This window comes from Orcinus orca, chromosome 2, assembly GCF_937001465.1.
Source record: "Orcinus orca chromosome 2, mOrcOrc1.1, whole genome shotgun sequence".
Classification (NCBI taxonomy): Eukaryota; Metazoa; Chordata; class Mammalia; order Artiodactyla; family Delphinidae; genus Orcinus; species Orcinus orca.
The window spans coordinates 85,571,600-85,593,412 of record NC_064560.1 but is presented as its reverse complement, the minus strand read 5'-3'; the positions used below and the strand labels follow the sequence as shown (position 1 = coordinate 85,593,412).

Genomic DNA, 21,813 nt, shown 5'->3' with positions numbered 1-21,813 from the left:
AACTTCAAAGAGGACATTGCAGAGAACTGCGGGGGGGTCGGGGGAGGCTGTCCCTCCTGGGGATGAATTTGGGTAGGGTTAGGCCTGATGAGGGAGAATGTGAGCTACTGTCCCAGCTGAGGCAGTGGGGAGGGATTCTTAGCGCCAAGGCACAGAAGAGGACACTGGAACCAAGAAGGGAGAGACGCTTTTCCGAAAGTCTCACAGGAAGTCAGTGGAAAAGCCCCCAACCCCTGATCGCCTGCTCTGGATCCCCTTACACTGAACTCTGCCTGGTTGTTACCAAGATGTGGCCATTAGAACTGGATTTGCCCGGGTGCAGATTGAAGGCACGTCTGCATCGGGCCAAGACCCACCTTAGGCGGGGCTCTCCTTCCTCCAAACCTCTGCCCCAGCTGGCAGCCTGGCTGGGGAGCAGCGTGTTGTGATTAGGGCTGCTCCAATCCGGGGCACAACCTCGTCCCTCCCAGACATGTGCATGGCTCTGCTTCTGGTGCCCACGAGCCCTGGAGGAGGACTGCAGCGGGCTAATACAAGAGACCTGAAGTAGGGGCACCCGTCCCACTCCAGGAACAGCTGCCCTCTGCCATTGGAGAGGCCACAACTCCAGAGAGTCTCAAGGGCTTCCTAACCAGCAAGGTCAGCGATGGCCACTGAGCTCAGCTTGCCTTTGACCAGACTGCCCTGGGGAGGGCAACTCAGAGAAGCTGAGTGCTGGGGGCATTTCCCGGCCCTACCTGCTCCGTGACCTCCCTCTTGGCCTGTCTTCTCTCCAATAAAGCAGAGGGGTAGGGAGAGAAGACCTCCAGGCCCTGAGCTCTGATGTTCTGCAACTCTGGACAACTCCCTGTCTGTCCTTTGTCTAAGACAAGTGTAGGTTTCAGAGAGTCCTTCCGGCTTTGGCCCCAGGTGACCTGATGGAGGAGATGGAGCCTGTCCAAGGGACGCTAGCCTTTCAGAAGCCCCAAGGTTCACCCACATAGCATGTCTGAACATGTTGGGAGATGCGGGAGTTGGTAAGCTCTCTTAGGGCAGAGACATTCTCTGCCTGGTTCACAGCGGCACCCAGGCCAATCAGGGCACCTGGTAACATGGGTTGGGGGGGTTGGGGGTGGTACTGAATTACTATTTGTGGAATGAATGGCGTAGCAGACCTGTTTCTGCATGCTCATCCCTCTGCTTCTGTGTGCTTTACTTCTGACAGCTCATACCTGTGACTTTCTTCTGAGGCCTGTCCTTCAGCTACTGGAACTGATTGCCTACAGGCACAGAGAGAGGGAAATGCCTGGAAGTTTCCATCCCCGAGGGCAGCCCCTAGCGAATGTCCGGTTGCTGTGCGTCTGCGGAAGCCAAGCTTCCCTACCCAAATCAGGGCAAGCTGAGGTGTGATTATGCCTAGAGCTTCCTGGGGTCAGGCCGAGACTGCCTGAAATCACACCCTGGCTTGGCCTCCTCCCCTTCCGTGGCTTCCCTTTTCCCTTGCTGGTTTCTGCTAAAGCATTTCCTTAATAGATCACTGGTGGGTGAATCCTCGTCTCAGCTCTGCTTCTGGGAAACCACATCCAAAAACAAATGAAAAGCCTGGTGAGAGCAAGAGACTGAAGATATCCAGGAGGAAATTCAATTTAGTCCATGCCGCCATGTGCCCCCATGGGCTTTGATGGGGACAGTGGATGCAGAGACCTTGGGTGACCCTCCAAGAGCTCTGAGTCTGAGGGATGGAGGAGGAGATTCCCGGGACCCTGCCCTTGTGGGCTCTGCTGGGGACCACACTGGGCTGCGGGGAGGGAGTCTCTGACTACATATTTATTATGACCTCTGTCCATGTCCTCTGATGGTACCAGGCAATGGACAGTCGAGGGCCCCAGAACAGAGAGGAGTGGCCTCAACTGCTGGAAGAGTTGTGTCTCCCTTCTGCATCACGCCCCCCCATACCCCACCCCAGCAGCCAGGGAGCTCCTGGCAGCTTTGGCCTTTCTTCCTGGGCCTACACACCAGGCTCCTGAAACATTCATTGGTCAGATTTAATCTCTAATCACATCACCTGCTCTGCCCCCCCACCCCCCACTCCTACTATGTGAAGGAAGTGTTTTGTAGCAGGACTCCCCCTACCCACAGAGTTGTGCGTAGCAGTTTGGGGAAGGGGGTGGTTAGCTCCTGGGCCCAGGGGTGCTGACGGTCTCAAGAGATGAGGCAGGCTGCAGTGTGGTGGGGAAAACAAAGAAACTGCCCAGGGGCATGAGGAGGAGGGTAAGCGGTGATCCCCAGACTTTCTGAAGACCTCCTCCTGCAGGAAGCCCTGGCAGACGCTCCCTAGAGGCCCCAATTCAACCTGCAAACCTGCTTCTCAAGCCACAGCGCCCCAGGACAGCAGCCTGGAAGGGCCCCAGAGCACATCTAGCCCATTCTTCTACCTTCGCAATGGTAGAGACTTAGAATGAGAGAGGCCAAGGGGTTGCTTAAGATCACGCAGCAGATTTGTGAAGCTGGTACCTTTGTGCTGTCTCTGCATTCTTCATAAGACCAGTAGAATTCTTCCTCTTGTTTTCCACCTCGACAGTAACGTGCCTCTCTCCTCTGCCATGGGACCCGGTGACATGTTCAGGATGCGAAGTCATGTAGGAACATCTTTGAATTCAGAAAAGTCTCCTGTTCATAAATATCCAACTAACGACTGAAACTTCCACTGCTCCCAAAATAGCTTTGGATCCCGGCACAGGCATTTCCAAGAACAGATTTTTATCCTTTCAAGAATTCTATGAAAGCAGAGAATCGCTTGTATGTCTACCCAAAAGAGCTCCCTGATCCTGGTCACACACTGAGCCCTGACCCTCGTCACGGACTGTGGCCGTAGACTGGTCTAACTTCCAGGGTATCTACCACAGTTCATTATAATTATGTCACTCTCAATTCATTTTGATAGAATGTTAGATTCCTCTGATCCTGAAATTCCCCAACCTCTATTTCAAGGGGATTTCTTTCTTGTAGTGAATCTTGGGATTGACTCTTCAACATCCATTTCAGGGCTAGATGATTACTCTAAGCCAATCAATTCCATCCCCTTTGCCAGTGATTGGCTCAAAGATGGGGAGTCCTAAGCCAATATGTATCAAGAAGACCTCAGGAGAGGTGATGGCTTCTGGAAAGGGAATCGAGTCTCTCTCTTCCACTAATCTGCTACTGATAAGCATGTTACTCCAACTGCTGCTGAAGCCCTCCAATGACACTGAGGGACATGAGTCTCAAGTTGAAGCCCTGTTAAAGGAGAGGAGAGAGACAGAAAGAACCCGAGCCTGCCGATGTCATTGAGCTACTCAATCAACCAGCCCTGAAGCCGCCAGCCTGGCTTCCTGCTTGTGAGATGATACACTTAATAGTTTAAAACACTGAGATAGGAATTTTGTTATCTGCAGATGGAAGCATCATAAATAATTCCCTGACCTCCCTTCCCCTGCTTCCCCCTGCCATGGAGGGGCTGGCTGCCCAGGACTCCCACTCTGGGGGAACCAGTCCTGCCTGGGCTGGGTAGAATAGCTAAGCACGTTGCCCAGGCAGGAGTGTTGCCTCTTCCAGGCAGGAGTTCCCCATCTTTGGTGAGACAAGCACAGAGCCAGATAATTACATGAGATGCCACTGGAAGAGCTGTCATTAATTTTGATGGCAATAAAGAGCCTTGCCAGAAAGTTAAGCTCATTTCATGAAAGCACTGGGAGGAAGGTCATGAACTGGATCCCAGGTTATTAATAATGTCGAGCTTCATTTGAACCATTCAGGAAATTCCTCCCAGTTGCCTCCAGCAAACTGCCACAGGTTGCTACTCTCCTTAGAAATCAACAGTCTTCCCATATGCAGATGTGGATTTTTCTGTATTTCCCTAGAAAATAATTAAAGTTACAGAACCCAATAAATACTTCAACAGATTGCGGTTTTAATTAAAAACCTTTCTCCAAGCCTGCACCTGCAGGTCTCTCTTCCCAAAGAGGCACACTGGTGACAGCTGCAAATGTCAGAATCTGGGTTTAAGTATCTGAGACTAGAGATCTTTACAAATAATAATAATAATTCTGATTTTTTACCTATGCCATGGTGTGTGGGAGGTGTAGGGGGGCGTGAAGAGAGATATTTGGGGGAAGGGCCAAGGTCTTTCCCCCTACTGGGGAAGAAGGACACAAGCGTGTAGGAGCAGGTTCTGCAGAACATCTCATCATACCTGTAGCCAATGCTGCAAGGTAATAATGATGGCTAATTCTAGCTATTGTTGAAAAAAATAAAAGCTCATTTCTGAGCACTACCTAAGCACCAGGTACTAGGTGCTTTGCATGCATTGACTCATTTAATCCTCAAGCAACCCAATAAAATGGGTATTCTTATTTATACCCCTTCCCCACCCCCAGGCACAGAGAGGTTAAGTAACTTGGCCAAGGTCACACAGTGAGTACATGGTGGAGCCTCATGCTAGAACCTTCCCTCTTAACCACTATGTAGCATGTGTATGAGGGAAAGGAGAGATGGAAGTTGGCAGGGGTTGGGGGGGTGTTTATAAACGGGGACTCCAGAAGCTGAAAGCTGGGAAGCTGTGTGTTTAGGAGATTCTGGTTGGAGGGCAGGTGGGAAGGGTCTGCTGAGTAGGCTGCTATGCTGGGGATCTGTGATGCCCTTCTGGGTCCTGGCTTTCTTACTCTCAGGGGCTCTCTCTCATTCATTAAATCACCCACCTGGCACGTTAAATACAAGGGCATGTACAGCTCTGAGTGCAGGTGCAACTGAATCGTCTGCACAGTGTTACATGTCCTAAACCTTTAATCAAACATCTATTACTTCCAACTTTGCAGTTTTCTATTCCCCTCTTAGAGACTGAAAATGATTTTCTTTTTCAGCTCTCGGGCATTTTATAAGTCCCTGGCAAAGTCAGAAGACTTAAGGACTGGCTTCTAGGCCTGGGTACTGGACTCAAAGAGAAAGCACTCACGCCACACAGGGAAGGGTGGGGAGGAGTACAGGACGGTTTCGTCCCAGGAGAACTAAACTTACTGGCTTGCTCAACGAGCATCCAGAAGGTGCCTACTGTGCCCTGGGCGTTGAAAACACAATGGGGTGTGAAGCCGGGGCTGTGCCTGTGTTGGGCAGGGGTGAGGAGGCTGCAGATTCCTGGGACACACCCTGGGTGGGCATGGGAAGGAAAGCTTCGGTGCCTTGGTTTAGCGTCTCCCACTTCGGAACTTTGCGCCACAGGATGCAGAGCCGGGAGCAGTGCACGCCTGGGTCCCGGGCTCGAGCCGCCCATCCTCGGGGCCCAGGGTACCCCAGCCATTGCCCCGCGCCTCTCCGCGCCTCTGAGCCCGGCAGGCGGTTTCCAGCAGGGGGAGCGCGCGAACCAGGCCTGGGCCCGAGACTTTGAATAGACAGAACCCGGGTAGCTGGTGCCGGGATCCGGGGGGTTTAACCCGCCCTACTCTCGGGACCGTGCGGGTCGGCAAGGTCGAAGTTAGAGGTCCACAAAAAGCTGCCCAGAGCTCCAGCTCTCCGCCCTGGGTGTATCTAGGGTCGGCACCCCAGCCTGGTCAAAAAGCCTTAGCCCGGATTCTGTAGATTCCAAATATGGGCCCTCCACGCTGGTGTCTTGGAACCTCATATCCCTCCTCTCCCCTACTTCCACACACCTAATTAGGTGTCTGTTTCTTTAACCATCAAAGGCTTGGGCGGCGGTGGGGGTGCTATCTTCGTTCCCGGTTCCCCAGCCCTTCAGTAACTGTACCATTATCAACATTACAGACATTAGAGGCCCCTGCGCGCCCGGCGGCGCCAGTCGAGATGCTCTCAGTCTTCTAGCTGAGCTCGGAGGCTGATCCTGGAGTCGTACCTCCCATCCCAGACCTCGGCGGATTCTGCCCGGGGCGACTCGGGGTCTAGCCCTGCTAGGGCGGGCACTGACCTCTTCAGGGTCCAAGGCGGGGGTAAGGGTTGTCTCTTCCCCAGGGCAGGCTTGGGGAACAAAAGCGCTTGCTGGAGAGTGGGCGGGAGCTGCGGGGGTCCGCGGGAGTCGGCGCACTCGCCTGGGTGACCACTGCGCCCTTAGTCGCCCTCCAGGCGCCTGATGCCCTGTCTCCCTGCAGAATTCCCCTGGCTTCTGCATCCCCGGCAAAAGAGCAAGGAACGTGGGTCTTTCTTGGCTCTCGGGACCCAAAGGTTCCCAGGACTCGGGCGGATGGGGTCCCTGTGGTCCGGGAAGTTCTCCGCTGAGAGTGAGCGAGCTCATTTTTCCTTCCATTCCCCAGCCTCTGTCTTCCAGTCCCTCAACCCTTCCAAGTTATCCCCTGCTTGCCTCCCTGTACGCCTCCTAGCCGAAAGCAAAGAGAACCCCCCAACACACAAAATAAAGAGAGGTGAAAAATGGGTGGAGGGTCCACAAGTCGCGCGCCTACGTGCCTGAGCCTCGGTCACTGCCTTTACGCCAGGCTCCCCTCCCCCCTCCAGGGAAAGTCTCCAGGACCCTATACAGGACCCTATTCTCTAACCTCGCTGCTGGGTCCCCGGCTCCCCAGATCCCTCTTCCTCGGCCAAGGCTCCTCGAATTGCCCTTCAGGATTACCAAGACGCGTGGCCAACACACCCAGGACGCCCCCCTTGCTCCGCAGACAAAGAGTCTGTGCCGGGCCAGCCGGCCGCGCCATTCCCCCGCCCAGTCAGGCCCAAACCGCCCGGGACCTGCTCTCGTTGCCCCCACCGCACGGTCAAGATCCTCTTACTCCTCCTCCCTCCTCGAAGACACCTTCTCCCTCAGGGCACCCCCGCGCCCCTCCCCCGGGGCGTCTGTGGGAACTACAGGCACAGGCAGGTGGAATGAAGTTCTGGGTTCTGAATTCTGGGTTGAGCGAGATGCGCTGGTCCCAGATGGCTGGGCTGCCTGTAGCGACCGCAGGAATAGAAGAGAGGGAAGGATGCGAAGTGTGTGTGCGCCAGTCTGTTCATATTTAATTTATAAAGGCTCCTCAGAACCCCGATCGGGTGGTCTCTTTAGAGGCAGAGCTCCTCACCCGTCTCTCTCCCCCACCTCCCCAGCTCATTAAAATGCTCAACACTGAAATCGGAAGATTGATCTCAGAGGCCCCAAACCGACCCACCTCCAGAGACCGCCAAGGCCCGAGTGAGGGCTGGGGGGACACGTGCGCCCGGAGCGCTCAGTGTCTATGGAAAAAACGGGGAAGGCAGGCGCTCTGCGTGTTTCTCGAAGCCTGCACCCCTTTTCCGATTCTGGTCAGCAACTCTGTCTCCAGGGCTGCCATGGGCACTGAGGGGGAACAGAAATCGTGTTTTATACAAATGCCTCGACATCCCTGGGCTTCCACTTCTTTGTCGCCAAAAGAAATATCGGGGTTTCGCCAGAAACAGGAAGCGAGAGTCCGGAACAGCAAATATTCGAGTCTGCTGAGGCCCGTTGTTGTGCGAGGGTGTGAAACATTAGGGTGGTATCGGGCCGCAGAGGCTTTGCGGGATAGTGTGTGGGGTTGATGGTGTGTTTGCTCGTTAGACCGTGAAGATGATGGCGGGGGCGGAGGAGGGAGAGAGATGCTCAAGCCTGAAGTCTCCAACCCACAGTGCTCAAAAGGAGCAGACGTTTTGTAACCATCCCTTTCCATACCGCCGCCTGCTGCAGCCCCGGAGCCCCATTCGCCCCTAGCTGGCAAGTCCTAAGGGCGAGGCGCTTGGCTGCGTCCGGGCCGGCTTCCTGGGAGCGGAGGCTGGTACCAACGCGCCCTGCCCCACCCAGCGGTGCGCACGGGCCCTCGAGCTGGGCGGTGGGCTTCCAGCGCTGGTTTAGCCACAAAAGGCGAGACGTACAGAGTCGACCTGAGGAGGCTGGGCAGGGGAGCGCCCAGTAGGGCGGTGCGTTCTAGTCTTCAGGTTGGACTGGCAAGAGGTGAGGTGGGAGCTGGGGAAACCAGGGCTCGTAGCTGCCCGGAGCCAGGCAAAAATAGCAGGGAGGGTGAGGTGCTCTGCTAACACTATCAATTATGCATCGTGTTGAACGTGGCTTCGGGGAGGAGGCGGCTAGCAGCGGGGGTGCGGGAAGGAAGAGTCCGCGCGACCCCTGCGGCGCGCAGCTCACCCGGTCCCGCGCGAGGACTCTCTGCGCCACCGCCTGCCTTTGCAAAAAGAGTTTTAAGGCAAAGACACGCTTTCCCCCTTCAGGCGTGAGCTCTTCCTTCCCCCAAATTCCTTAAAGATGGTTTGTCTCACGTGTTGCGGGGCGTAAAAGAGGCTCGCATTCAATTAAGCAGCAAAGCTAACGGGCTCTGGCGGGACCCGCGAGTGAGGGTGAGTGCGCATGAATGTGTGTGCGTACAGGAGGGGGGAATGCTGAGCGTCCCGGGTGAAGGTGTGCCTTTGAAAATGTGTGTGAACGTAGCGAGATCTCAACACATTGATGCGATTATTACATGATGATGGGTAATTCTAACATATGAAGAGCGACTGTGTGGAGGGTGCGAGGGTCTGTGTCTGTGCCAACGCGTTTGAATGGGGAGGGAGTCGTGTGATTAGGGATAGTGACAATGTCTGCAGATGTGTAAATGGGGGGGGGGGACGAGGGTTATGGGAGTGTGGTGAACTGGAAAGGGCCAAGCCGGGGTGCTGGGCGTGGGGGCGCCCCTTTGTGACCAACGTCTCTTGGCCAGGGGAAGTCTCTATGGCTTTAACAAATGTAGATGATGCGGGAGGTGGGAGAGGCTGTGCGCGTCCCTGCTGAGCCCGGGAGCGCGCAAGGACTCTTCAATCTGCAGCCAGTGAGAGGTGGGGGGAACAGAGGCGAAAGGAAAAACTGAAGTGGGACCTCAGGGCCAGAGGAGTCCACAACTTACCTGTCCCTTTCTCTGCCTCTCCCCCATCTTCCCCACAGTCGCAGCAACAGATGTGGGAAGCGCCCTTAAGCTGTCGTCCTGGCTCCGCGACCTCAAGTCTGGAGAAGGGGTTGCAGCCCGAGGGCAGCGCGCGGAGAGTCGGCGAGCAGCGGGTAAGCAGCGGAGACCACCCCGTAACGCTGACCCAGTTGGGGGTAAATCCCGTCCAGGGCGCCAGACCCTGCCGGCTCTCTCTAGGCTAGACCCGGGAGAAGAGGGGAGGGGCCTTCCCTCCGGAGCGAGAGGGAGTGGGGAACGCGGGTTCCAAAGACCAGAGGGTGGGAGGGGCTCTGCCGAACCTGCCAGGAGCCCTAAGTGGGAGCGGAGAATCTGTTTTTAAGTGCGTTTGTATGACTGCGGATACGAATCTTTTATTGGGGGGGGGGATTTGTCCTCAGGCATTGTGGGCTGCAGAAAAGAGGCAGAATCTTGAACCTTCTACTTGATTAGCTAGTGGCAGCCCCCTTGACCCATCGGCTAGGGACTCCCCTGCCCCCATGGGAGCCGTCTGGGAAGATGCAGAGGGGGGAGCGAGAATCTTTAGTGACCTCCCTCCATTGCTCTTGGTCCCAGCTCGGAGGACCTCCTTCCTCAGAAGGAAGGTTGATCGAGGGGCCCTGATGGTTTTCCCCTCCTAGGAGTTGCAGCCCAGGGCAGGCGGCTTCAGTTGCGGCTGAAAAGGGACCCGACTAGTCCCCCAGTCACAAGCCTCTTGCCACCTGCAGCAAGTTCTCAGCATTTGCTGATCCGCTGGGATTTCAGTCTGAGAGGGCTGTGTACAGGCGCAAGTGCTCGCCTGTGTCCCTCTGTGTGGGTTGGTCTGTGTGAGGACTTGTGCTCTGGTGTCTGTCAATTCTCACAATGAACAGGAAAGCACTTTGCCCCGTGGTGGAGAACGCTGGACAAATGCTCTGTTCAGTTGAGAGAACAATGAGGTCTCCAGATATATTGTGTCTGTGTCTGGGTGCCTTTGTGTTTGTATGTCTAGTAAATGTGTTGTGAACCCCTAAGCCCCTGCAGAAGTTGTTGGTTTGATGGCAGGTGCCTGGGCGTGTGTTTGTATTGTTGTGCGCTTGTATGGGCGTGTATGGGCGTGTGTGGGCGAGTGCCGTGCCATGGGACAAAGAGTTCAAGGGAAGACAGGCGGTCACGGACAAAAATACCCTTTCTATGTATCCCTTTCACTGAGTTAAATGAAGGTTTAGAAACATAGTCAGGGCTCGATGCAAAGCCCAGGGCAGACCTGCTAGCGGCCCACTCTGTGGAGGGCTCAGCCCCAGGCTGATGGGATAGGTAGAGAAAAAAAGAGCAAGATACGAGGCGGCTAGAAAAGGAAGTCAGGGCCCTGAGAGGGAGCAAGCATTGAATCCCAATACTTTTACTGAGCTCCAACTCGTGCCTAAGAGAGGCTCCTGGGCACAGAGGAGAAAGTTACCGCAGCCCTGGAACCTGCCCTAGACGGGTTTACGGAGGAGGCAGATGGATAGGGAAGGGAACCTGGGGCTCAGTGAGTCACCTTCTCCTCTCTTCCCCCGGCTTCCACCTGCAGGATCCGCGATGGTGCCCTTGAGGGCCCTGTGGCTGGCTTGGGCGCTGCTAGGAGTGGCCGGAGCGTGCCCAGAGCCGTGCGCCTGTGTGGACAAGTACGCGCACCAATTCGCCGACTGCGCCTACAAGGAGCTGCACGAGGTGCCGGAAGGACTACCGGCCAACGTGACCACGCTTAGTCTGTCGGCGAACAAAATCACCGTGCTGCGGCGTGGGGCCTTCGCCGACGTCACGCAGGTCACGTCTCTGTGGCTGGCGCACAATGAGGTGCGCACCGTGGAGCTGGGCTCGCTGGCGGTGCTGAGCCAGCTCAAGAACCTCGACCTGAGCCACAACCTCATATCCAGCTTCCCATGGAGCGACCTGCGTAACCTGAGCGCTCTACAACTACTCAAGATGAACCACAACCGCTTGGGCTCATTGCCCCGGGACGCACTCGGTGCACTGCCCGACCTGCGCTCCCTACGCATCAACAACAACCGGCTTCGTACACTGGCTCCTGGCACCTTCGATGCGCTAAGCGCGCTGTCACATCTGCAACTCTATCACAACCCCTTCCACTGCGGTTGCAGCCTTGTGTGGCTACAGGCCTGGGCGGCGAGCACCCGGGTCTCGTTACCAGAGCCCGACTCCATCGCGTGCGCCTCTCCTCCTGCTCTGCAGGGGGTGCCGGTGCACCGCCTGCCCGCCCTGTCCTGTGCACCTCCCAGTGTGCATCTGAGTGTTGAGCCGCCGCCTGAGGCGCCGGGCAGCCCTCTGCGCTCCGGCCTAACGCTCATGCTACACTGCGTCGCCGAAGGACACCCCACGCCCCGCCTGCAATGGCAGCTTCAGATTCCGGGGGGCACCGTAGTGTTAGTGCCGCCGATCCTGAGCGGGGAGGACGACGGGGACGGAGGGGAAGACGGTGAGGAGGAAGGAGATGGGGACGGGCCAACGCAGACAGAGGCTCCAACCCCGACTCCAGCACCCGCTTGGCCCGCGCCCCCAGCTACCCCGCGCTTCCTGGCCCTTACAAACGGCTCCCTGTTGGTGCCCCTCCTGAGTGCCAAGGAGGCAGGCATCTACACATGCCGTGCGCACAACGAGCTGGGTGCCAACTCCACGTCAGTTCGCGTGGCAGTGGCAGCTGCAGGGCCCCCAAAGCACGCTCCTGGCTCAGGGGGAGACCCTGATGGGCAGGCTCCAACCTCTGAGCGTAAGTCCACAGCCAAAACCCGGGGCAACAGTGTCCTACCTTCCAAGCCCGAGGGCAAAATCAAAAGCCAAGGCCTGGGCCGGGTTAGCATCCTCGGGGAGACACAGGCGGGGCCGGAGGGGGACGAGGAGGCAGGTGAGGGTGAAGAGGCGGAAGACCAGGTCTCTGCTGACCCGGTGGAGGAGCAGCGCTGTGGCCACGGGGACCCCTCGCGGTACGTGTCCAACCACGCGTTCAACCAGAGCGCCGAGCTCAAGCCGCATGTCTTTGAGCTGGGCGTCATTGCGCTGGACGTGGCGGAGCGCGAGGCGCGGGTGCAACTGACGCCACTGGCGGCAAGATGGGGCCCTGGGCCCGGCGGGGCTGCGGGAGCAGGGCGGCCCGGACGGCGGCCATTGCGCCTGCTCTATCTGTGCCCGGCGGGGGGCGGCGCAGCCGTGCAGTGGTCGCGTGTAGAGGAGGGCGTCAACGCCTACTGGTTCCGTGGCCTGCGGCCCGGCACCAACTACTCCGTGTGCCTGGCGTTGGCAGGCGAGGCCTGCCACGTGCAAGTGGTGTTCGCCACCAAGAAAGAGTTGCCCTCACTGCTGGTTATCGTGGCGGTGAGCGTGTTCCTCCTGGTGCTGGCCACCGTGCCCCTGCTGGGCGCCGCCTGCTGCCATCTGCTGGCCAAACACCCGGGCAAGCCCTACCGTCTTATCCTGAGGCCGCAGGCCCCGGATCCCATGGAGAAGCGCATCGCCGCCGATTTCGACCCGCGTGCCTCCTACCTCGAATCCGAGAAAAGCTACCCTGCAGGCGGCGAGGCGGGCGGCGAGGAGCCAGAGGAGACCCCCGGGGAGGGCCTTGACGAAGAAGCAGAGCAGGGCGACCCAGGTGGGGACCTGCAGAGGGAGGAGAGCCTGGCGGCCTGCTCGCTGGCGGAATGCCAGTCCAAGGCCAACCAAGAGGAGTTCGAGGCGGGCTCCGAGTACAGTGATCGGCTGCCCCTGGGTGCCGAAGCGGTCAACATCGCCCAGGAGATTAACGGCAACTACAGGCAGACAGCGGGCTGAACCCCCAGCCCGTCTGGCAGCCCATTCCCATCCCCCACCTTGGGTGCCTGGGAGCAGAAGCCTTGGGCTGGCAGGATTTATGACCCCCAACTTTCACTTACTCCACCCCCTTACCACCCCCTAACCTTGACTACTGGGGACTTCTAGTGGGGAGTGGGACGATTTTACCAGTCCCATCCACGACGGTCATTGTCCTCGAGGGCTGAATTCCCCTCCATGGCGAGCACAGTTCCCCGCTCCTCCCTCCCTGTGTAAGACACCACCCGCTGACCGTGAGGCGAAATCCAAGCCTCTCCGTTCCCACTGCAATTATCTGCGGAAATCCGCCCCCAGCCCGCTCCACAGTGGGCTCGGAAGCCAGAGGAAATGGGAGAAGACTTTGGAAACATCCGATGGGCATGCTGTGGCTCGGGGGTCAGCCCGGGTCCCCCAGATGTCCTTAGCGTGGAGCGCTACGGGGTCCCGCCTCAACCCCTACTCCGCCCTTTCCGGGGTGCACATCCCAGAAGCCAGGATTCTGTGGCAACTCCCCAGTTTTTAGTTTCAAAGCCCCCTTATGACTGGGAACCAAAAGCTTCTGTCCCCCGTCCCCCACTCCGCTTCTGACCAGCTGGAGCCGAGCCGGGTGCCTGCGGCGCCTTTCAGCTCCGCGCTCCGATGTTCATATTTTCGTTGTTTTCAAAGACAGTGACACTCCGGATCTGGTGCTAACACTCCCTTGCTAGCCTCTGGGAAAACTGGGTGTGTGTGTGTCTGGGGATGGGGGGAATCCGTCTTCTCTCGCCCTCTCTCCTAACTTAAAGCGCCGCAAAACCACGCGCCCTGTTTCCGCGGAGGGTGCGGCCTTGGTCCCGGGCCAATTTCATTGTAGGTGAGTCGGGAATTTCTGGAGACTCGACAGCTCCGCTTCCGCTGCTGCATGCGGCCCAGACCTCAGCTCGAGAAGCACCAGGGGCGCCGGAAGCCAACCCCGGCCTCCTGGACCGGGTCTCTGGTGAGGGGCGAGTGTCTCGGTTCGCACAAAGCCTGCGCGTGACCGTGCGGCGGGATCCGGATGGAGAAAAGGCCCTCGGTCCTCGCGCCCCCCCCCGCCCCGCCCCTCCTTCCGCGAGAATAGTAACATTTGCGCGGCTGTAGTCCTAGACGAGCGTGCTCTGTAGGAGAAAAGTCTGTGTCCTGTAAAAGTGTGTCAAGGGTAGTGTAGGGAGGCGGGCGGGAGGGAGGGCGGCGAGAGGGGACGCGGCGCGACGACTCGGGCGCTGGTCTTTTTTCTTTCTTGCAGAAAAGCCTAAGGGTTGGGGTGGGGGGTTTGGGGCATCGGGACCAGCCCTGTCCGTGGAGCGCAGCACAAGTGCGGCCCGGGGCAGAATAGCCCCCTGGAGTCCGCACCCTTTTCTAAAGGCGTCTGTATGTAAACAGTCAATAAAACAATCGATTTGAACTGGCCTTGGTGACTCTTTGTCGGGGGACAGGGGGAGGAAGCCTGGAGGATGCAGGAGGAAACAGCAGAAGGAAGGAGCCCATAGGATCCTCCCGTTGGGATCCTTTGTGTGATTTTTTGTTTGACTGGCTTGTGATTTTTACCAGGTGTTTGCACCTGGTGCCTGCTCTTGGTGCCTCCAGCTCCGGAATGGAGGGGGGAAACCAGGTGGGATGGGGGAGGCTGGAAGTGAGTGGGGGAGGGCTTGCAGAGAGAGAGGGGTGGCTCTCTGCAGACTGAACGCGGGGAGCTCCAGAGTGTGTGTGTGTGAGTGCGTGCGAGTGCACAGTCCTCCTTGGGTTGACACTGTCACTATGATGGGGTGTGGCTGTGCGTGTGAGGACTGCCTACTTTCTGTGTCTGAACACCATCTTTGGTTCTCTGAAGATGCATAGGGGCAAGACTTGTGCACAAAAGATGTCACAAGTAACACAGATTACAGAGCAGGCAAATGAGGGAGAGCAGCAAAGGGGGAAATCGGCAAGGTTGATTCCACAGAACAAGCTGACGCTTTTAACCCAGGAGCCATGCGTGTGTGTGCGTGTGTGTGCGTGTGGTTGTGTGTGTGTGCGCGTGTGGTTGTGTGTGTGTGTGTGTTGGGGGATTATGGTCAGTGAGTGATGCATGGACACCTGGCAGGGCGTGTGCCTGTTGGTGTGGGCTGAGGTGGGTGCGCATGTACCATCAGGGTTGGAAGCACACTGATTTAATAGTCCTAGAAATGGGGCTTCTTGGGTGGGGAACAGGAGAGACAGAGAGATCCAAAGTGGATGCTCCTGTCCAGCCTACAGTGCTGGGGTTGGGCCGGTTGTATTTCAGCTGAATCCCCCCAGGGGATGGGGAGCAGCCAGGAAGAGTGGTGGAAGAGGAAAGGAATAGAAATGAGGGGGGCAGGTGAAGAGTCCATCTCTACTCTCTTTTCTTCCTGCTTCTAATCTCTTGTCATCCCTCACCCTCTCTGTGGGTAGCAGGTCTTCCTAACTGGACCAGGCCAGTCTGGGGACCAGGCCCAGGTCCAGACACCCAGCATCCTGTCCTAGCTTGTCTCCTGGCAGAGGCAGTAGCTGGGACATTTCCCAGGGCCAGAGCCCAGGTTCCCTTCCCAGACCAGCAAAGCTGTCTCTGAGAAAAATTCCCCTCTGAGGACCACAGCCCAAGCCCCACCACTGCAGCCCACACCACTGTCAGGGACAGAGCTCAGAAATATCTTTTAGGAAGAGGGCTGCTTTGTTCTATCTGCAAATGCTGCCTTTGAGCAGGGGGCAGGGACTGGCCCAATTCCTGTGGTTCAGGAAGCCACCCACACAGTTGCATTTGGGCACAGGCCTGGCTGGGCTGGTGAGTGCTTACCAATGTCTGTCCCACCCAATCCTCTCCTCATGGGAGGAGGGGGTAGAGGGAAGGCCTCCTTCTTGTTCCCCCCTGTCCTAAGGATTGAGAACCCTCCTGGAGACCCCCTAGGATCCTGAGTGCCCCCAAGGGATTGTGCAGAGTTGCGGAGAGTTCTGCCCCTTCTTTTTCCCAGGCCAAGCTTTCTAATGAACACATCAGTGCTCTGCTCGGCCTCATGCTCCCTGGACGAAGCCAGGCCCAAAGACTTGGCCCATAGGACAGGAATGGGTGGGTGCTGGAGGCTGAGGACCATGGTGCTGTGACACTCTGCCGACTGCCCATTGAGATACCAGCCCTCTCAGGAACTCTGTATCTTCTGTCCGAATGTTTGGCTCATGAATGGAACGGTCCCCAGCCTCTGGCCTTCCTTCTTATCTCCTTTTACATTTTATTCTTTCATTTCCTCCCCTTCTCGCCTCTCTGTTCTCTTTTTTTCTGCCTCCCCTTTTTTTCTTCCTCAAGGAATCTTATAAAATCCTAGGGTTGGAAGGGACACTGAATACTTACTAATTCAACTACCCACTTGAGGCTTAATTCTTTTCTACACAGTCCCCATCAGGTGGTTGTGCAACTTCAGTTTATATTTATCCAGACATGGGGACTCACTATTCACTCCCTCCCGCCAAGGAATCAGTTGTTGAGCAGTTTAAAAGGTGTTTCCTCACTTCCACCCCCCAGGCCTGATGTTGCAATTGGCACATGCTCTGTGAGAACCTGCAGAGGTGTGGAGATGTGATCCCCACCTCCATCCCTCACTTCAGGGCTCCAAAGCTTTTCTTTCAATGCATATATTTGAGCCTCTGCTATATGCTTCAGGTGCTGCGCTAGCTAACTCTCTCCAGTGTATTTTGTCATAAAACTTATGTGGATGGGAATGGAGTCTAATGGGTTGAAGACAGAGAGAGAGACAGAGAGAGAGAATCTGAGTGTGTATGAGGGGACCTGGAAAATGGTCAGAGAATGCAATATGACAGCAGTAGCCTTGGAACTCAGAGCAATTTGTCAGGAGCAGTAATTCTTTGAGCTACAGAAACCAGATGCCCAGGATGTGGCCTTGAATCAGATTGGAAAACTGTCTGCAGAAAGGTGATTTGAAAGGAGTCCTCCCCAGCAAGTGTCTCCTAAAAATCAGCTGGAATGAGAATCATCTTGAAGATCATTTGAGAAAGTCCATTAATAAAAGGACAAAGGGAGGCAGGGCTTCTTCGAGGAAGAAGCAGCTGGTGTAGGGTCCTCTGCTTCCTGATCTTGTGTCTGGAATGCAGCCCTGCCCACGACACCTTAATAACAACCACAACTAAAGCTAACATCTCTGAAGATTACTTGGGTCAGTAAATGTTTGGACTGCTATTCCCTGGTTGTGATGCTAATCTTGGTTTTCCTTCCGGGATATCAGAATGATGCATTTTGATACACAGAGGAAAGGGAGGTAGCATCTTGCTACCACTGCCTTGCTCCAGGTTTGTCAATATCAGAGCCCCAGTTATGAGACACTCCACAGGGAAAGAGGAACCTTCTGTCTGCACAACAGGAGGCATCATCTGCAGAGAAAGAACCATGACTGCAAGAGCACTGAGCAAAAGAAACTGGGAGACCTTGTTCTTTTAGGGATTAGATGCATTTTCTCCTGAAAAAGCCAAGCCCCAAGAAAGGCCCCAAGTAGAGACCATAAATTGCCAAGTCTGACCTGACAAATACCTTTACCTTGTAAATCTCCAACATAAAGATATTAAGAAGAGAAATTCTGGAAAATTGAGGATGGAGCAAGCAGAGCCACTTCAGTTGTAATGTGTCAATTAATTGATTGCATTTACAACACTCCCACCCATGCATATGTGTTCAATGACAAGATTTTGCCTTATGACTCAATAGAGAATAACGTTATATTGAAAATGAAAGAGCTACTCTGACTGGCATATAAAAGAGATTGAATTATAAAATGTCTTACAATATTAGTGTTTGTTTCAAAATATGGCCAGTATTCCTCATGAGACTTGATATGGATTTAAAAAAAAAAAAAGAAAAGAGCCATCCAAGGACCCCATGATGGGAAGACTTGTTGGGTTAAATTAGTTGGAGAGATTTTGTGTCATCCGTTGGTTGAATAAGTAATTTAGGTAATTTGAAGATGGTATGATTTTTTAAATTGTGGTAATTGCATATGCTTTGTCTGGACATGTGAATGTAAGTTCAATAATTAGTTTAAGCCCGCATGGAATTAGGAGAATAAAAGTGTTTATATTTTTTATCAACTGTTTACTACTTAAACATTTCCCCTCGTGTATTAGGAGTTAATTTGGTTTTGGCAAATTAGATGCATTTTCTCTTAGCAACACTCGAGCAAACTGGTCCTTAAATTGAGTCTAAAAGCCATTCAAGGCATCCAACCATTTGAGAGAAAAACTGCCACAATCATAGAGCTCAGATAGGAACTTCATAAGAATTGGTCAGTGGTGAAATGGGGAAAGAATGGGAATGGAGAATTAATTAACAACACTTTGTAATAAAAGTGGCCTATCATGTATTAAGACGGGCTAAAAATGCTACTGGTCACCAAATGTTAATGAAAATATTAACCAGGGCTTCCCTGGTGGCGCAGTGATTGAGAGTCTGCCTGCCGATGCAGGGGACACGGGTTCGTGCCCCGGTCCGGGAGGATCCCACATCCTGCGGAGCGGCTGGGCCCGTGAGCCATGGCCGCTGAGCCTGCGCGTCCGGAGCCCGTGCTCCACAACGGGAGAGGCCACAACAGCGAGAGGCCCGCGTACCACAAAAAAAAAAAAAAAAAAAAATTAACCAAATAATACCAATAGTAGCTAACATTTATTGAACTGTTACCATATTTAAGACACATACTATGGAACTTATAAGCATTATTTTATTAATCCTTAAAATAATCCTGTGAGGTGATATTATTATTTCCACTTTCAGGCAAAGAGACCAAAGAGCAAAGAGGGTTAGTCATTTGCTGAAGGTCACACAGCTGTGATTTGCAGGGTTGAGGTTTGTACTTTGGTTATCTGACTCCAACATCAGAGCTCTTAGACACCAAGCCAAACTCCCTCCCAATACTTATATAAATCAGTTTCAGCGAGGGATGATGTATTTTACATAGTATTGCTAAATTTGCTGCTAATTATGGAGTTTGTCTAGAAAAAGGGTTTCTCTTGCTGTCTCTCTCATTTCTCAAAATAGCTTCCCCCCAATTATAAAAGTTATGCATGACTAAATGTAAATGGTTATAGCCACTTTGGGAAAATTTTGACAGTATGCTAAAGGTAAAGATACATATAGCTTGTGATTCAGCAATTTCTCTCTTGGGCATATACCCAATAGAAATGAACGCTTAGGTCCACCAAAGACAAACGAGTCTTTTGGTGGACACAAGTAGAAGAATGTTCACAGTGGCTTTATTTGTAATAGCCCCAGATTAGAAATAACCCACTATTTACCAAGAGTAGATTTGGGGGTAGGGAGTGGAAACTGTGGTATATTCATTCATACAATGGAATACCACACAACCACGAAAAGAAACCACGAAGAAGAACAAAGCTACAACTACATACAATGGCATGGATGTCATAATGTTGAGTGAAAGAAGAATATGCAATGCATGATTTCATTTACATGAAGTTCAAATACGGGTCAAACTGATTTTTGGTGAAGAAGTCAGAATAGTATTGGAAGGCACTGACTAGGAGTGCGAGCCACCAAAGGAGTGTTCTGAGGTGCAAGGAATGTTTCATATCTGGATCTAGGTGGTGGTTTGTCAAAATTCATCAAGCTACAAACTTAAAATTTGTGCTCTTTATTGTATGTTATACCTCGATTTTCTTTTCTTTTTTTTTTTTTTGTGGTACTCGGGCCTCTCACTGTTGTGGCCTCTTCCGTTGCAGAGCACAGGCTCTGGACGCGCAGGCTCAGCGGCCATGGCTCACGGGCCCAGCCGCTCCACAGCATATGGGATCTTCCCGGACCGGGGCACAAACCCGTGTCCCCTGCATCGGCAGGCGGACTGTCAACCACTGCGCCACCAGGGAAGCCCTATACCTCGATTTTTAAAAGTGGAAAAATAACCCTTGGAAATAAAGCAACAAAGTCATACGTTATTATAGAACCACAGTATCCAATACAGCAGCCACTAGCCACATGTGGTTATTTAGATTTAAATTTTACTTAGTTAAAATGAAATGAAATGAAAATTTTGGTTCCTCAGTCACCCTAGCCACATTTCAAGTACTCAGTAGCCACACATGGCTAGCGGCTACTGTATATTGGACAGCAGAGAGATAGAACATTTCCATCATCACAGAAAGTTCTATTGGTAGTGTTTCAATAGAAAATTGAAAAATACAGAAGTATATAGAAAAATAGCATTATTTATAGTACCCCATCGAACGAAAACCATCCAGTCTCATTCTGAAAGAATTTTTATGAAATTAAAGTGACAAATTAAGTGACATATGAATGCATTCTTGCCCTAAATTAAATGCTGATTAACTGAAACCCCTTGACCACTACCCACAATCTCAGAACTCTCCCCAGTGATAACCACTCTTACTGGGGTAGCATGTATCTTTTCAGACCTTTTTTGCATGTATTTGTAAACATGTATGTATCTGTATGGAAATATAAGCAGTGTCATTAACACAACCCCAGCTCAGGGAGCTTCCATCTCATTCAGTTCAGTTTCCCCCAGTGCTTGTGAAGGGTGTTACCTCCACTATCCACACCCCACCAGGGGTCTAGGGCTCTACTCCCCTCCATATTGAGCTACTGTGGTCCCAGGGTTTTGTAAGAACAAATGTCACCTGGGGCAAGTCAGACAGGGGACCAAGCACAGTCTCAGCGCAGAGGTGCTCCCAGGAGAGGGAGCTAGCCTGTGGCCCAGGGCCAGCCTGACTGATGGTGGTGCTTGCTAGGGTGAAATCTGGAAGGTCTGCAGGCAGGACTCAGCTTCCACTGGGGCCTCGCACAAAGGTCTTTTGCTGCTTTCACACCACAGTGGAGCACGGAACTCTTTTTTGAGGCTGCCCAGGATCCTGTTGGTACCAACGACATACTTTTCTCTCTGAGCAGCACAGCAGGGACTCGTGGCACAGGCTTCTTCGGAATCAGACCAATACAACTCTCGGTGTTTACATTTTGAGTTCCATTCTTAATTCATTAATTTTAAAACTTTCTCCATTTTAATATATTTTAATTGTTCATTTCAATGTATGCATTTATAGCTATTAATGACCCCCTAAGTGCCACTTTAACAACATCTCCCAATTTTTGATAGAGAGCATTTGCGTTGTCATTTAGTTTTAAATATTTTCTTTCCATGAGATTTGTTCCTTGACTCATGAATTATTTAGACATGTGCTTTTAAATTTCCAAATGTATGTATTTTTCCCCACCACTTTTGTTTTTGATGCTAATAGTTGTATTATATTCAGAGAATAAGGACTGTATGATGTTGGTTATTTGATTATTAAAACTTGCTCTGGGGCTTCCCTGGTGGCGCAGTGGTTGAGAGTCCACCTGCCGATGCAGGGGATATGGGTTCGTGCCCCGGTCCGGGAAGATCCCACATGCCGCGGAGCGGCTGGGCCCGTGAGCCATGGCCGCTGAGCCTGCGCGTCCGGAGCCTGTGCTCCACAACGGGAGAGGCCACAACAGTGAGAGAGGCCCACGTACCGAAAAAAAAAAACAAAAAAACTTGCTCTGAGGAATAGTATGTAGTTAATTTTTGTAAATGTTTATATATATTTGAAAAGAATGTTTACTATTGAATTGTTGGGTTCATGATTATATGTTCATTAGGTTAAGTTTTTTCATTTTATTGTTTACATCTTCTATTTCCTCACCAGTTTTTTGGTTTGCTTGTCCTATTAATTTCTGAGAAAGATGTATTAAAATGTCCTTCTATGATTGTGGCTTTATGTATTTTTCCTTGTATTTTGCTCATTTCACATTGTGTATTTTTGAGGCATGTCAGAAGATGTATTCTTTTTCAGTTTTTTATTGAAGTATAACATGCATACAGAAATGTATTTTCACAAAGAGAAAGCATGTATACCAGCACTCACATCAACAAAAGGAAAATTATTAGCACCTAGCAGCCTCCCCATGTTCTATTCCAGTCACTCCCCTTCCCCCTCTATCCTAACTTCTAACAACATAGATTAGTTTTGCCTGTATTTATAGTGTCTGTGAGATTGATTCATCCACATCACTGCATATATTCATTCTCACTGT

At 53.0% G+C, this 21,813-nt stretch overlaps 1 protein-coding gene across 3 annotated transcripts; it reads left to right on the top strand.

Moving 5' to 3' along the window:
- The first annotated feature begins 7,617 nt into the window (after positions 1–7,617).
- Positions 7,618–14,139, top strand: ISLR2 (immunoglobulin superfamily containing leucine rich repeat 2). 3 transcript variants are annotated; one of them, XM_004276291.3, is made up of 3 exons: positions 7,618–7,918; positions 8,897–9,010; positions 10,447–14,139. In XM_004276291.3, exon 3 carries the CDS (start codon positions 10,455–10,457, stop codon positions 12,696–12,698), a length of 2,244 nt encoding a protein of 747 aa, XP_004276339.1. In that variant the 5' UTR covers positions 7,618–7,918; positions 8,897–9,010; positions 10,447–10,454; the 3' UTR covers positions 12,699–14,139. The 3 variants fall into 3 exon arrangements, with proteins under 3 accessions (XP_004276339.1, XP_033295945.1, XP_033295944.1); XM_033440054.2 differs by lacking the exon at positions 7,618–7,918 and adding an exon at positions 8,033–8,316; XM_033440053.2 differs by lacking the exon at positions 7,618–7,918 and adding an exon at positions 8,424–8,448.
- The last annotated feature ends 7,674 nt before the right edge of the window (positions 14,140–21,813 follow it).

Excerpts from the sequence above, each read along its gene's own strand:
- ISLR2 (XM_033440053.2), top strand. Across the intron at positions 9,011-10,446 it reads GGAGAGTCGGCGAGCAGCGG|GATCCGCGATGGTGCCCTTG; the intron begins GTAAGCAGCGGA and ends TTCCACCTGCAG.